Source organism: Schistocerca gregaria, chromosome X, assembly GCF_023897955.1.
Source record: "Schistocerca gregaria isolate iqSchGreg1 chromosome X, iqSchGreg1.2, whole genome shotgun sequence".
NCBI lineage: Eukaryota > Metazoa > Arthropoda > Insecta > Orthoptera > Acrididae > Schistocerca > Schistocerca gregaria.
This window is the reverse complement of record NC_064931.1, coordinates 428017959-428034594: the sequence shown is the minus strand read 5'-3', so window position 1 is coordinate 428034594 and position 16636 is coordinate 428017959. Positions and strand designations below refer to the sequence as shown.

At 43.7% G+C, this 16636-nt stretch overlaps 1 protein-coding gene across 3 annotated transcripts in view; it reads right to left on the bottom strand.

Moving 5' to 3' along the window:
* The window catches only part of LOC126298705 (histone-lysine N-methyltransferase 2D-like), a 156073-nt gene that overhangs the window by 110448 nt on the left and 28989 nt on the right, over positions 1 to 16636 (bottom strand). For all 3 annotated transcript variants that reach the window (XM_049990130.1, XM_049990131.1, XM_049990132.1), the window contains exon 4: positions 8948 to 9106. In XM_049990130.1, coding sequence (XP_049846087.1) covers positions 8948 to 9106 — 159 coding nt within the window. The remainder of the gene's footprint in view (positions 1 to 8947; positions 9107 to 16636) is intronic.

The following is a 16636-nucleotide window of genomic DNA, read 5'->3' as shown; positions in this document are numbered from 1 at the left end:
CCACCTTGGGAAAGGAGATGTAGGGTGCAGAGATGGAGGGTAGGGGGGATACAACAGTGAAGACGTGGTAGGGGGTGGGGATGGGAGAGGAGAAGAGCAACCAAGGGGTAAGGGGGTTCAAGGCGGCGGGAGGTGTAGATATGTTCGAGGAATAGGAGCAGATGGGGGAAAGGGATGAGATCATAGAGGATCTGCGTGGGGGACGGGAGGCGTATATGGAAGGCGATGTGGAGTGCATGATGCTCAAGGATCTGGAGGGACTTATAGAATTTGGGGGGGAGCAGATATCCATGCAGGACTGGCATAGCAGAGGATGGGACTGATTAAGGATTTGTAGGTGTGGAGGATGGTAGATGGGTGCAACCCCCATGTCCGGCCAGAGAGGGGTTTGAGGAGTCGGAGGCGGTGGTGGACTTTGGATTGGATGGAGTGGAGATGAGGGATCCAGATGAGGTGACGGTCAATGGTGAGGCCAAGGTAGGTGAGGGTGGGGGTGAGGCGGACAGGATGGGCGCAGACAGAAGGGAGGAATCCAGGAGCCAGAAGGAGCGAGTGGTACGACCTACGATGATTGCCTGGGTCTTGGAAGGATTGATGGTCAGGAGCCACTGGTTACACCATGGAGCAAAAAGGTCAAGGTGATTCAGGAGAAGGCGCTGGAACCGTTGGAGGGTACGAGCGACGACGAGGAATGCGGTGTCATCAGCATATTGCAAGAGGTGTACTGGAGGGGGGGGGGGGGGGGTTGGGGCATATCTGCCATGTACAGAAGGTAGAGGAGAGGGGAGAGGACAGAGCCCTGGGGCACACCGGCAGAGGGGTAGAAGGTGTGGGAATTGGCATTATGGATGGTAACATAGGAGGGGCGGTGGGAGAGGAAGGAGGCTATCAGACCGATGTAATTAATAGGAAGGGCGTAGGTTTGGAGTTTAAACAGGAGACTGGGATGCCAGACACGGTCGTAGGCCTTTTCGAGGTCAAGGGAGACAAAAATGGCAGAGCGACGGGAGTTAAGCTGGAGCTGGCTGAGTGAGAGGCAGGCGCTTAAGTACTCTATCGGGGGCGCTGCTATTGGCCGCTGAAACCACTGTGGCGCCCTTAGACTAAATGTGGGCCAGGATGCGCGCGCCGCCACAGCTTACGGCACGATGGTGCAGAGACCTCTAGGGATCTTCGACGTCCATGACGTCTGGCAGGGATTCAAATTCCGTGGCGAATAGTACCATATTCTTTATTACTGTCTACTGAAGACTACCATTGCACTCTCAATATGCCTCTCAATTCGGTATAAACGTAATGGAAAACTGCAAAGTTTTGAAGCTAACATGAGGAATGCGAAGAGAATTTTGTAAAATTTTTCTGTACGTACGGAATTCAGAAAGTGAGTAGCACGTTCGTCCCACTCGATGACCATTGCGCACCAAAAGTTGCGTATTATCAGAAGAGAGTACATATTCTGGGTTACCTGCAGTCATAGTTTTGCTGCGGTGCGTGTAACAGGTGTATCAGTGTGCGCGTCTGAAATGGCGCGGCAACATGAAACCTACTGTAATGTTGAGTTCGTGGGACAGTACGATTCTTGTGGGCAAAACGTCTAAATTGCACACAGATTTACCATGAATTTCTGGCGACGTATGAACCAAATGTAATATAGAGTCTCGCCGTAGCGAAATGGTGTCAATTTGACCAAGGCCGTGGGTGTTGCTGATCGGGAATTCCAAATCTCGTACCATGCTATTACAAACCCTTTTCAGCGAACTTTAGGAGGAGGGGGGAGGGAGGTGATATTTTCTAATGATGAGGACGATAACGCAGCGATTCTGAAATGGCTCTGTGACAAAGGAGCGGCTTTGTACCGTCGAGGACCTGAACTTTTGGTAGAACGTACTGAAATTTTTTTTATAGAGACTTGGAGACTATGTTGAAAAATAGTGTCATGTACATGCGTTACTTTGAAGTGTAGTCCAGCATTCAGTAAAAGTTACTCGGACTGTCCTAGTGACGTGTATCTTGCTGTCTGAAGTCCTTCATAACTGGTATGTCCTCCTGTTTCTTCTTTTTCCTGGCCTTATCCGGTATCTTCACGTGGTCGTCATGCTAAGCTGGACTTAGCAAATGTTTGCGGTCGACTGTGGCCGCCCCCTCCCCCTTCCCTCTGTTCCCCATCTGAACGGAACCATAGCTGTTGGCATATAGTGTTATCCATGTGGAACTGTGAGAACTTTTTGGAAATGTTTGTGAATCGTGTATGTCAGGCGAGACGTGGGTACCATTCGGGTAATTACCTTGTCAGATGTGGGAAACCGCCTAAAAACACGTCCTGACTGGCCGACACACCGGTACTCGTCGTTAATCCACTGGGCGAATTCCATCCGGGACCAACGCAACTCCCCAAATCCGGCAACCAGCATTTTAACGCATGTATGTCAGGCGAGACGTGGGTACCATTCGGGTAATTACCTTGTCAGATGTGGGAAACCGCCTAAAAACACGTCCTGACTGGCCGACACACCGGTACTCGTCGTTAATCCACTGGGCGAATTCCATCCGGGACCAACGCAACTCCCCAAATCCGGCAACCAGCATTTTAACGCATGCGGCTATCCGGGTAAGTCCCTTCGTACACTGGTATCTGCTATTTAGTTTTCTTAACGATACGCTGTATAACACGGATGACTGAGCAGCATAAAAATATTAAACGCCGGAAAGGGACTACTATTGAAGCTCTGGTACAGAAGTAAGCGAACAACTAGCAGTGAGAGGTGACTGGGTTTCCAAGGTCATACAAGTGCCGACAGATCACTGACTGCATCAAACTGAATCTGCAGCCATTTACAAGTGGTGCAAACAACGTCTATCATGTCCTTGACACTGTTCACAGGACCGCGAACAGTAATTTGAATCTGGAGTGGTGAAATTCAATGGTTTTGGAACGATCAGACGAAAATAGATCGTATTTGCAGTGGTTCCTTGCACAGACAACGAAATTACCAGACGTAGAGGCATAGTGTTTAAGACACTATTCTATCGATCGGGATTTACTCATATTTGGAAATAGCCTCGTCAGTCTCATAGATTCAGGCCTTCCTCCATTATCCTGCAACGTTTCAGGCGAATTCCTAAATAGCTCCTTCAACAATTCAATGGCCAGTTCTCCTGTTCCACCTTCTTCCAATACAGCTAAGGCTTGATCTTTAAATACCGCAATTAAAGTGGTAGATTAAACGACTCATTCCTACTTTCGAGGGTTCGAGTTCAAATCGTTGTCGAGACAGTGTAATGCATATGTGCATTCCCTTCACGTGTTTAAGCCAAGTATTAGGCATATTTATGCACTCCGGACTGCTCAGTAGCAGGCAGGCTACATGTACATTTAACAATTAAGCGTCAGCAAGGAGTTAAATGTGTGTGAAATCTTATGGGACTTAACTGCTAAGGTCATCAGTCCCTAAGCTTACACACTACTTAACCTAAATTATCCTAAGGACAAACACACACACCCATGCCCGAGGGAGGACTCGAAACTCCGTCGGAACCAGCCGCACAGTCCGTGATGAACACTAACCTGTTGATGCTACGTACTGATGTGCTTGATGCTAGTACTGTAGAGCAATGAGTCGCATGTCAACACAAGCACCGAAGTCAACATTACCTTCCTTCAGTTGGGCCAACAGGCGGTGAATCGAGGAAGTTCAGTACATACTGACGAAACTAAAATGAGCTCTAACATGGAAAGTAAGAGTTTCCGGACACATGTTCACATAACATATTTTCTCTCTTTGTATGTGAGGAATGTTTCCTGAAAGTTTCGCTGTATCTTTTGGTTACGCCATATATATATATATATATATATATATATATATATATATATATATATATATATATATATAAAACGAGAGAAGTGTCCTTATTGGCTGAGGGAGAAAGGGGGGGTTTCTCTTATTCTTCGGGAAGATAGGGTAAGCTAGGCGCGAGGAGCCACTCAAAACGCACGGTCGAGTAACCTGGGCGGCTCTAAAAGAACGGTAGCGAGTGCATATCTCAACTGTTAAACAAGGTATAAAGAACGCCACGTGTCTATCATTATGCAAAGTCAGAAAACTGTGTTAATGTGGTAAAAGGTCGAATATAACGGCGTAGCTCCGAGCCGCCATATGGAAAATTCTGATTCTGTGACGTGTGTGAGAAAGCAATTTCTGAATTAAAACAAGTATAGTACAAACGTTGTTGACAATTAACAACTGGCATCCCTAAACACTCCACTTCAGCAGAATCACCACCTATATGGAACCTGGCGACTGAGCGCTACTGCTGTGCTGCGAAGGACTTACCGAAACAGCAAGACACCAGGTTATTGATACCGCCCAGAGAAGTGCTTCTTTCTCGCTACAATGACAATGAGGGTGTTGTAACATGTTTGTTTCGGAATTTCATAATTTCCCTAAATTACTACAGGCAAACATTTCACAAAAATCACGCCCAGTTTCTTACCCTTCCCATGTAACTACCGCTCGAAAATTTAGCCATCATCGATAGCTATGATTCTCACTAAGGGGATAACCAAAACTAGTAGCAGTAATATAATGTATTAGCACCCATTTTTATTGATATGAGGTCACGTCATGAATATAAGTATTCAGATCCAGAAACTCTAATTTGATTCAAGATGTATCTTTGTCACTGTATGGTAACAGGGAGCAGGCTATATTAAATCTGCCATGGAGGACGACAGGGAGAGGGAGGGAACTACCCCCACTCCGCTGACATTCTGCCATGGCATAAAGAGAGGAGTGGTGTAAGCAAGATAACACCATGGTTTTAAATACTCGGATCCAGAAACTCTAACATGATTCAAGGTATTTACTTAGCCCTGCCAGAGAGGAATGCAGAAAGTAGGTCATAGAAGGGCGTACTGAAAAGTAATGCTTCGGATTTCTTAATGTGAAAACTCTTTCAGCTCTTTCAAATACAAAAAAAGTTTTTAACATTCTACATCTTTATTCTACATGTATACATGTTTGCAAAGCTCTACCGTGCCACTAGAGGGCACCGTCTAGACTAGAGGGCATTTGTCCAATGAATACCCGTTTATCATCTGCATTTCTTCTTGGTGTAGCAATTTTAATGGTCAGTAGCGAATGTCGCCCATACGGTAATGTATCCGATGGTCAAATGTCGGTATATTAGTACGACTCTTCTGCGTGAACGATTTCTTGAACGTGAAAATTAAAACTTTGGCTTTTAGTTTGGTATCTTCAGCTGCCACACCAGACTCGTCAACACGGGTCTGAATGGAAGCCTTAGATGCGCTTTGCGATTTTACATGAGACTGGAATTTTCACGGGTTCTCTGCCAGATCTTTTGCTGAGGTGTGACGGTGATAGCAATATGCTTCGCTCACAGATCTTTTCACAGACGCACGAATCTCTACTAATCTTTGCTTGTAGTCATTTGTGCCATCTCTTTTCAGCGGACAGTGTAGCAACCCCTGCTTCCTAACACCTTCTCGAATTTCGTTATCAAACCATGGTGTGTCTTTTCCATTCTTTATCCACGTACTACGCACATAACTCTCCAGACCACTTTTTACAATCTGCTTTAACTTTGCCCATAATTCCTTTATATCAGTCTTACTGGAACAAAGTGATCCAATTTCGCTGCCTAAGTGAAATGCTAATAACTGCTTATTTGCTTTATCTGGTAGAACCACTGTCCTAGCGTTATTCACTAATTTATTAATTTTCGTCATCACAGTTGCTATACTCACATCATACTCGCGAATCCCCGTTTTTGTACTGACATTGTCGTTACGATTCGGTCTGCTTGTAGCTACGAGGTCTAAGATATTTCCATTGCGTAGGAGCTGCCGAGCTAGTTGCTCAAGACAGTTTTCAGAAAACGTGATCAAAAGTACTTCACATGACTGTCTGTCTGTAAAAACAACAATGAATCCACAGGCATCTCAATCTATACTCTGTAGGTTAAAGCCACTTCGAACTGGTATTGCATGATCTGGATATTTACGCGATATTGACCGTATAGTTTCTTTGAATGACGCTATAACTGCCACAGCAGAATCGGGTGGTAGGTAAAAACATTCAAAAATTTACTTATATTCAGCTACACCTATTATAAGATACCAGATAACTTCACTATCACACTCAACTTCGACCTCATTAGAGACAACATTTTTGTCAACTGCAGTGAATACTCCCCCTCCTATGCCTTATTTAATACACTTTAAAAGTTTTCACATAAAAAATTTGGAGACATTACTTTTCAGCACGCCCTCGTACTAGCTCTGCCACAGAGGTTAACAAAGAGAGGAGGGAACCAGTTCCACTCCACAGACGTTCTGTCTTAGCGAGAGGGAAGAGTGGATAAGTAAGGAATAACTTGCCTGTGCGTTACTGGTAGCCTGGCCTAAAAAATGGAAACTTGTTTTCCTGCTTTATTGGAGGTAATATGGATCTATAACTCATTAGTAGAGGTAACGAATACCATAATATTTCGTCTAAAATGAAACTTCGTAATACTCCTACTTAATATTACGAGGACGATAAAAATTCCACAATAATACCACTGAGGCTATTAGTGCACCATCGTTTTGTCTGCTGAGCACAAGTTGTCAAAAATCGAAGAAGACTTCTGAATCCTAGTAGTTCTGCATTGGGGAGCCCAGAGCTAACGATGCTATAAGCAAATAGAGACTTTAGTTGTTTCCTATCGTTTGTTGTCATTAAAGCGGTGCAATGTTTAAATGACTCAACAAGTTTACTTAAAAGTAATAAAGCGTGACATTAGTTAGTCTTTCTCACAGTTATCTCCTAGGAAAATGCAATGGCGGTGTTTGTTGTTATAATGTGTTACATGGATAACATGCAAGAAAGTTACAGAGATTCCACTGTACACTGCTTCACAACAACACTGTGATGGAGTAACGCGCGAAAAAATAAGATATTTGCATACACGACTAATGGTGCAAGAAATAAATGAATAAAGCTTCAGAATAAAATATTCACGTCATTGCCCATAACACGATTAATTGCGACAGAACTCAAGCTCATGTAAAAGTTTATTTATCTAGAAGAATCAAACTAGAGGGACGTTGACTGTAATTGTGAGTTACAGGTTCCACACTCCCGCCAACGGAATCCTCAATTCAGTGATACCGAATTCTATGCGGCACTTTCATGTTGATTCCGAGTTGCTATATCCTGCATTGTTTTAGCAATTGATGTGTTATGTCAACGGATAAGTCAAGAAATAGACAATAGATGCTATTTAAAGAAGAAAACTTACACATTCACCGGAGGAATAGGGTATTGTCGGGATGAAATATAGGCTCAAGATTTTTTTGAAATGTCGGCTTGTTTCTGCAACCCAGAATTCCCATCTGGTCTGTTGGAAGTACCCGCAGTCGGTAATTGTGCCTGAGACTGCCGGCGTTGCCTATCGTCTGATACGACGCTTCAAAGAATGAACAGGAATGTAACAGTAAATTAAAGTGAATGAGGTCGTAGCTGAAGTCAGAAAACAAGTGAGATTTGGTGGGAGTGAGATCTTTAACCGATTCGAACGTTATTGACTCTACTCACAGTCCAATTTTAGTCTGGGTATAAATGTTCTTGGACATATTTTGAATGTTTATGGTGGTACAAGATTATGCGTGATGCTAGAGGTTGATATGAATCACCATCGAAAACCACAGTAGCTACGATTGGTGAGAGCAATACCATCAATGGCAGCCATTCTCTCAGGTACATTGTAGTGCCCACATCCTCTTAAGGTTTACCTGCGGATATCAGGCACTTGTTGGCCTTAATGAGAATTTGTCAGACGGTGTGCGCCACTGAAATGTCCGCATCGGTCCATTAGAGGGAATATTAAGAAGGTCCAGCCGCTCTACATACCATGGTTGCTGATCAGAGCATCATTAATGTGGGTTAGACACTCGAAGATGATGATGTGACAGTCACCCTATCAGACCTAATAATTCATGCATCTTACAAGTGAATGGCAACGGCCTTTCCGCAGTGGATACACCGGTTCCCGTGAGATCACCGAAGTTGAGCGCTGTCGGGCGTGGTCGGCACTTGGATGGGTGACCATACAGGCCGCCATGCACTGTTGCCATTTTTCGGGGTGCACTCAGCCTCGTGATGCCAATTGAGGAGCTACTCGACCGAATAGTAGCGGCTTCTGTCAAGAATACCATCATAATGACCGGGAGAGCGGTGTGCTGACCCCACTCCCCTCCTATCCACATCCTCCACTGAGGATCACACAGCGGTCGGAGGTCCCGGTAGGCCACTCGTGGCCTGAAGACAAAGTGCTTTTTTAGAAGTAGGTGCGCTTACGGTGAGTTATCACTGTCAGTCTTATTAGTAGGGATCTAGAAAAGATGCCTCAAGTTATAGATTGTAAGTTCTGAGTATTTAGGGTCACGCTGTCGAGCCCTTCCATGGATACCTGAGTTTGTATGTTTGATTTGCCGGTTCTGTCTGCAATTGCTATGAGCACTGATATATTGAAGTGGTTGTATTCTATCACGACACTCCACCGATCTCAAACATCGTTAACGGCCCTTGAATTTTTTACAGTTCGCTAAGAGTTTTGTTATAGGTCGGTCTACGGTCCTGGCAGACCACATTTTCCTAGCGATTGAGGGCTGCTTCATCCTCTGATGTGTAATTATGAAAAAGACCGTGTACACAAACTAACAGTCAACTCAATATTCTTTCGCCATACCAACTCTTCCACTTAACCAACGTAACTTCTATCAATGACACCACTGCTTTGTCGCGCCACTGCTAAAGACATCGTTGTTAATACTCTCCTCGGGCATTTTCCAAGTAAGCACCCGTTAGATTCTTCATTATCGAGTTTGGAGCTTAATGTCGAGCAGCGTACTGTGGGAGGTAGTGAGAGAGACAGAGAGGAGCACCTGTGAGCGGAGTGAAGGCAGCTCCCTGGGCGGCACTGGCGTGCGCCGCTTGAGGCTGGTCGGCAGCGCCATTGCGGCGTCTTGCTGCTGCTGCTGCTGCTGTTGCTGCTGCTGCTGTTGCAGCGTCCCACGGTAGCGGTGCACCTCTACCAGCTCGCGCTGAAACACGAGCCGTCCACGTTGTACACATTTTTCCTGTCCCCGTTGGGACGAACACAGCACTAAACGTACTGAATCATGCATGTTAGTAGCTTTTCTACGAGGTTTCTGGCCCACACATTAGTAGCATATTTACGGGGCTTCTGGCCCATAGTATCTGTACTTGTGAAGTAACACGCCCTGGTTGTCTACATGCAGGGGTGGGTTGGGTGGCTCCTTCTTAAGCCACACACCGTTCTTGAAAACAGATCTAACGGTACAAAACGCATGTGGCTCACTACCACTAACGAGCTAACTTACATATTAAGATACACTCGGTGAGGACTGGCTACACATGTACCAGTTTACTGCCAGAGGAGGGCAGCTGTGCGCTAATGGACTGTCAAGAACAGTAACATGAAGGATAGTCTGTAATCTTTAAGAAGGAAATGTGTGGCGTATCTAAAAGGTATCTATAAGGTTATTTCTCCAAGTTTATCCTCTGGGATGGAGATCGAAAGCACTGTGCTTGGATCAAGGAACCGTCGGAATTGTAGTTGTAAATTGTTATAGTTGTGCTGGGAAAGTCCCTGAGCTTCAAGCGCTAATAGAAAGCACAGAAGCGGAAATCGTTATAGGTACAGAAAGCTGGCTAAAGCCTGAAATAAGTTCTGCAGAAATTTTTACGAAGTCTCAGACGGTGTTCAGGAAACATAGATTAGGCAGAATTGGTGGTGGAGTGTTTGTGTCTGTCAGTAGTGGTTTATCTCGTAGTGAAGTGGAAGTAGATACTCCGTGCGAAGGTTATACTTAACAGCCGAACTAAGTTAATAATTGGCTCCTTCTACAGACCCCCAGACACCGATGATATAGTAGCTGAACAGTTCAGAGAAAATTTGAGTCTCGTAACAAATAAATACCCCACTCATACGGTTATAGTTGGTGGGGACTTCAACCTTCCCTCGATATGTTGGCAAAAATACTTGTTCAAAACCAGTGGTGGGCAGAAAACATCTTCCGAGATTGTCCCAAATGCTTTCTCCGAAAATAATTTCGAGCAGTTAGTCCACGAACCCACGCGTATTGTAAATGATTGCGAAAACACACTGGACCTCTTAGCCACAAACAATCCAGAGCTGATAGAGAGCATCATGACTGATACAGGGATTAGTGACCACAAGGTCGTTGTAGCTAGGCTCAATACCGTTTCTTCCAAATCCACCAGAAACAAACGCAAAATAATTTTATTTAAAAAAGCGGATAAAGTATTACTAGAAGCCTTCCTAAGAGACAATCTCCATTCCTTCCGAACTGACTATGCAAATGTAGACGGGATGTGGCTCAAATTCAAAGATATAGTAGCAACAGCAATTGAGAGATTCACACCTCATAAATTGGTATGAGATGGAACTGGTCCCCCGTGGTACACAAAACAGGTCCGAACGCTGTTGCAACGGAAAAAGCATGCGAAGTTCAGAAGAACGCGAAAACCCGAAGATTGCCTAAAATTTACAGACGCGCGAAATTTGGCACGGACTTCAATGCGAGATGCCTTTAATAGGTTCCACAACGAAACATTGTCTCGAAATTTGGTAGAAAATCCGAAGAAATTCTGGTCGTATGTAAAGTACACAAGCGGCAAGACGCAGTCAATACCTTCGCTGCGCAGTTCCGATGGTACTGTTACCGACGACTGTGCCGCTAAAGCGGAGTTATTGAACGAAGTTTTCCGAAATTCCTTCACCAAGGAAGACGAATGGAATATTCCAGAATTTGAAACACGAACAGCTGCTAGCATGAGTTTCTTAGAAGTAGACACGTTAAGGGTTGCGAAGCAACTCAAATCACTTGATACGGGCAAGTCTTCAGGTCCAGATTGTATACCGATTAGGTGCCTTTCAGATTACACTGATACAATAGCCCCCTACTTAGCAATCATATACAACCGCTCGCTCACCGATAGATCTCTACCTACAGATTGGAAAATTGCGCAGGTCGCACCAGTCTTTAAGAAGGGTAGTAGGAGTAATCCATCTAACTACAGACCTATATCATTGACGTCGGTTTGCAGTAGGGGTTTGGAGCATATACTGTATTCAAACATTATGAATCACCTCGATGGGAACGATCTATTGATACGTAATCAGCATGGTTTCAGAAAACATCATTCTTGTGCAACGCAGCTAGCTCTTTATTCGCACGAAGTAATTGCCGCTATCGACAGGGGATCTCAAGTTGATTCCGTATTTCTAGATTTCCGGAAAGCTTTGGACACCGTTCCTCACAAGCGGCTTCTAATCAAGCTGCGGGCCTATGGGGTATCGTTTCAGTTGTGCGACTGGATTCGTGATATCCTGTCAGGAAGGTCGCAGTTCGTAGTAATAGGCGGCAAGTCATCGAGTAAAACTGAAGTGACATCAGGTGTTCCCCAGGGAAGCGTCCTGGGACCTCTGCTGTTCCTGATCTATATAAATGACCCGGGTGACAATCTGAGCAGTTCTGTTAGGTTGTTCGCAGACGATGCTGTAATTTACCGTCTAGTAAGGGCATCCGAGGACCAGTATCAGTTGCAAATCGATTTAGAAAAGATTGCTGTATGGTGTCGCAGGTGGCAGTTGACGCTAAATAACGAAAAGTGTGAGGTGATCCACATGAGCTCCAAAAGAAACCCGTTGGAATTCGATTACTCGATAAATAGTACAATTCTCAAGGCTGTCAATTCAACTGAGTACCTGGGTGTTAAAAATACGAACAACTTCAGTTGGAAAGACCACATAGATAATATTGTGGGGAAGGCGAGCCAAAGGTTGCGTTTCATTGGCAGGACACTTAGAAGATGCAATAAGTCCACTAAAGAGACAGGTTACACTACTCTCGTTAGAATATTGCTGCGCGGTGTGGGATCCTTACCAGGTGGGATTGACGGAGGACATTGAAAGAGTGCAAAAAAGGGCAGCTCGTTTTGTATTATCACGTAATAGGGGAGAGAGTGTGGCAGATATGATACGCGAATTGGGATAGAAGTCATTAAAGCAAAGACGTTTTCCGTTGCGGCGAGATCTATTTACGAAATTTCTGTCACTAACTTTCTCTTCCGAATGCGAAAATATTTTCTTGAGCCCAACCTACATAGGTAGGAATGATCATCAAAATACAATAAGAGAAAACAGGACTCGAACAGAAAGGTTTAGGTGTTCGTTTTTCCCGCGCTGTTCGGGAGTGGAATGGTAGAGAGATAGTATGATTGTGGTTCGATGAACTCTCTGCCAAGCACTTAAATGTGAATTGCAGAGTAGTCATGTAGATGTAGATGCTTCAGAGAAGCTTCCAGGCACATGGTGATTGTACTGTGCTACCCAAAATGATAACGAAAATGGCTAACCGAAATCGGTTTTAACCATTTCGGTCGCAGGTCGCGACCAGTTCGGCTACAGCACAAATAAATTTAGGTTTAACGGCAGATAATGGTGCATTACTTTTGTGTTGTTTCCGGCTATGAGTTTTATATGCCCTCACCCCCGCAGCCACTATTTTAGTTGAAAAAAATCGGATGACCTATATGATACTATACGGTATTTTAGTGTCTGTATTGTTCAGAAGTATGATGCAAAGTTTCTTTGGACATGTACTCATATCCGGAGAAACAGGTAGAGCAGAGACTACAGCTGGTATGAAATATGTGAAATGTATTCGCACTTTCAAGTGTGGACAACCATCAGTTGCACAATGACAATTTGTGCTCGACCGTGACTTGAGCCTGGATTTCCCACTTATCGCGAATGGTGATCTTAGCATTTTTTCTTGATTTTGCTCGTTATTGTTTGTTTCATTTGGTTGGGGCAGACCTCACATGACACCTGTTTAAGTTCGTTGTTGATTTTTGTTGTTGTTTATTACACTGGGCAGCCGTCCCTCTGACCAATTATGCTGAGCTACTATGCCGGCACTACCATTAGGTAGCCGAGCACGAATCGTGGCCAGATCCAAACTTCTGTATGTCATGAACCCAAATGGATTCTGGGCATGAGTTGTTTTCAGATAGCCTATGGTAATGCAACCTCTCGCGGTAAATGGGAAATCCGGGTGTGAATCCCAGTCCAGTACAAAATTTCATTGCTGTAATTCCGTTATACAGCTGATGATTGCCCATATTCGAAAATGAGTATACATTTCACACATACAATGCAATTTTGGCATCACACACACACACACACACACACACACACACACACACACACACGCAGAACAGATTTTTATGTCATTATAACCTTTCTCGTATTAATAATGACGAATAGATGCAGATAATATCTTGAAAATCACACTATGACCACGCCCAGGAATCCAAGTGTCCCTATCGCAATACTCAGTCTCTATAAAATATGATACTTAAAATAAGACAGACTTAAATTTTATGCAATTGGTTCTCTAAGCACTGGAAAACTTGGGAGATGGGAACTAGCTGAATACGTTAGGACACTGCGTTCATAGGCTACATGCTTCCTCCTAGCATTCACTGTGGAAGAAGGGGTGTGACTAGGCTAGGATAACCAGGCCAACGCCCGAGAGCCCCAAGGAGTCTCCTGCCACACGAAAAATGAAAATGGAAAACTGGAAAAATCTTAAATTCGGCATGTATCAATGTGGTATTATAGATATATATAACACTTTGGTGGTCAAAAGCTGTGTTCTGGAACTAGTCGTTTGAATGCATAGATATTGGCTGTTCGGATTTTCCCAATCGCTCACAGAAAGTCAGCAGTTATATGCTTCACTTCTGCCACTGCACCGTCCCATGATCTGTAAAACTCAAATTGTCAGCAAAATCTGTCGATACACGGACTAATCTTGGAGGTATTCCAATGTGCCTGCTTTAAGTTGATCAGTTTGATCCAACTTTTACTGTGTGTCGCCTGGCCCTTCATGCAAGTGGACCAGTTGTAATGTTGGGCCAGTCCCTAGAAGTTTCAACATTTCTATTGGTCTTGTGGATTCCGAAGCCTAATCTCGATATTCGGATACAGCCTTATTAAATAATTAAATAATTATGAGAGTTAATGCTCCTGTTTTTGCAAATCCAGACACGTTTCAGCACGTATGTATCATCTCGAATACTTTTAAATATTTGACAAATAACAATGACAACTGAAAATTGAATCTAACTGAATATAAATTTTCCGTTGCTACAACTTTTAGTTGTATTTTACTAGTTTATATGATTTGTAGCCCCCCCCCCCCCCCCTCCCCATGAACCATGGACCTTGCCGTCGGTGGGGAGGCTTGCGTGTCTCAACGATACAGATAGCCGTACCGTAGGTGCAACCACAACGGAGAGGTATCTGTTGAGAGGCCAGACAAACGTGTGGTTCCTGAAGAGGGTCAGCAGGCTTTTCTGTAGTTGCAGGGGCAACAGTCTGGATGATTGACTGATCTGGACCTGTAACACTCACCAAAACGGCCTTGCTGTTTTGGTACTGCGAACGGTTGAAAGCAAAGGGAAACTACAGCCGTAACTTTTCGCGAGGGCATGCAGATTTACTTTATTGTTAAATGATGACGGCGTCCTCTTGTGTAAAATATTCCGGAGGTAAAATAGTCCCCCATTCGGATCTCCGGGCGGGGACTACTCAAGAAGACGTCATTATCATGAGAAAGAAAACTGGCGTTCTACGGATCGGAGCGTGGAATGTCAGATCCCTTAATCGGGCAGCTAGGTTAGAAAATTGAAAAAGGGAAATTGATAGGTTAAAGTTAGATATAGTGGGAATTAGTGAAGTTCAGTGGCAGGAGGAACAAGACTTTTGTTCAGGCAAATACAGGATTATAAATACAAAATCAAATAGGGGTAATGCAGGAGTAGGTTTAATAATAAATAAAAAAAATAGGAGTGCGAGTAAGCTACTACAAACAGCATAGTGAACGCATTAATGTGGCCAAGATGGACACGATGCCCACGCCTATTACAGTAGTACACGTTTATATGCCAACTAGCTCTGCAAATGACGAAGAAATTGAAGAAATGTACGAAGAGATAAAAGAAATTATTCAAACAGTGAAGGCAGATGAAAATTTAATAGTCATGGGTGACTGGAATTCGAGAGTAGGAAAAGGAAGAGAAAGAAACGTAGTAGGTAAATATGGATTGGGGCTAAGAAATGAAAGAGGAAGCCGCCTGGTAGAATTTTGCACAGAGTACAACTTAATCATAGCTAACACTTGGTTCAAGAATCATAAAAGAAGGTTGTTTACATGGAAGAAGCCTGGAGAAATTAGAAGGTTTCAGATAGATAATGTAATGGTAACACAGAGATTTAGGAACCAGATTTTAAATTGTAAGACATTTCCAGGGGCAGATGTGGACTCTGACCATAATCTATTGGTTATGAACTGTAGATTAAACTGAAGAAACTGCAAAAAGGTGGGAATTTAAGGAGATGGGACCTGGATAAATTGACTAAACCAGAGGTTGTACAGAGTTTCATGGAAAGCATAAGGGAACAATTGACAGGAATGGGGGAAAGAAATACAGTAGAAGAAGTATGGGTAGCTTTGAGGAATGAAATAGTGAAGGCAGCAGAGGATCAAGTAGGTAAAAAGACGAGGGCTAGTAGAAATCCTTGGGTAACAGAAGAGATACTGAATTCAATTGATGAAAGGAGAAAATACAAAAATGCAGCAAGTCCTGACAAAACTCTACTATCTGGTGAGCAAGATGTATGAGACAGGTGAAATTCCCTCAGACTTCAGGAAGAATATAATAATTCCAATCCCAAAGAAAGCAGGTGTTGACAGATGTGAAAATGACCGTACTATCAGTTTAATAGGTCACAGCTGCGAAATACTAACGCGAATTCTTTACAGACGAATGGAAAAACTGGTAGAAGCCGACCTCGGGGAAGATCAGTTTGGTTTCCGTAGAAATGTTCGAACACGTGAGTCAATACTGACCCTCCGACGTATCTTAGAAGAAAGTTTTAGGAAAGTCAAACCTACGTTTCTAGCATTTGTAGACTTAGAGAAAGCTTTTGACAATATTGACTGGAATACTCCCTATCAAATTCAGAAGGTGGCAGGAGTAAAATACACGGAACGATAGGCTATTTACAATTTGTACAGAAAACAGATGTCAGTTATAAGAGTCGAGGGGCATGAAAGGGAAGCAGTCGTTGGGTAGGGAGTGAGACAGGGTTGTAGCCTCTCCCCGATTCTATTCAATCTGTATATTGATCAAGCATTAAAGGAAACAAAAGAAAAGTTCGGAGTCTGCATTAAATTCCATGGAGAAGAAATAAAAACTTTGAGGTTCGCCGATTACATTGTAATTCTGTCAGAGACCTCAAAGGGCTTGGAAGAGCAGTTGAACGGAATGGACATCGATGTAACTGCGTGAATCACTAATTGTTTTATATCCTTTAAGCGAACAAGATTCTACCCCTATCCCTGTTTTCCAGCCCAGTCGATAAAAGTGTAAAGGTTCAAAAGATGCTTGATCTGTATTCCACATCTGCACTCCTTTGTGAAATAAAAAACCGTGTCTTGCTAAATGTCGGAAAA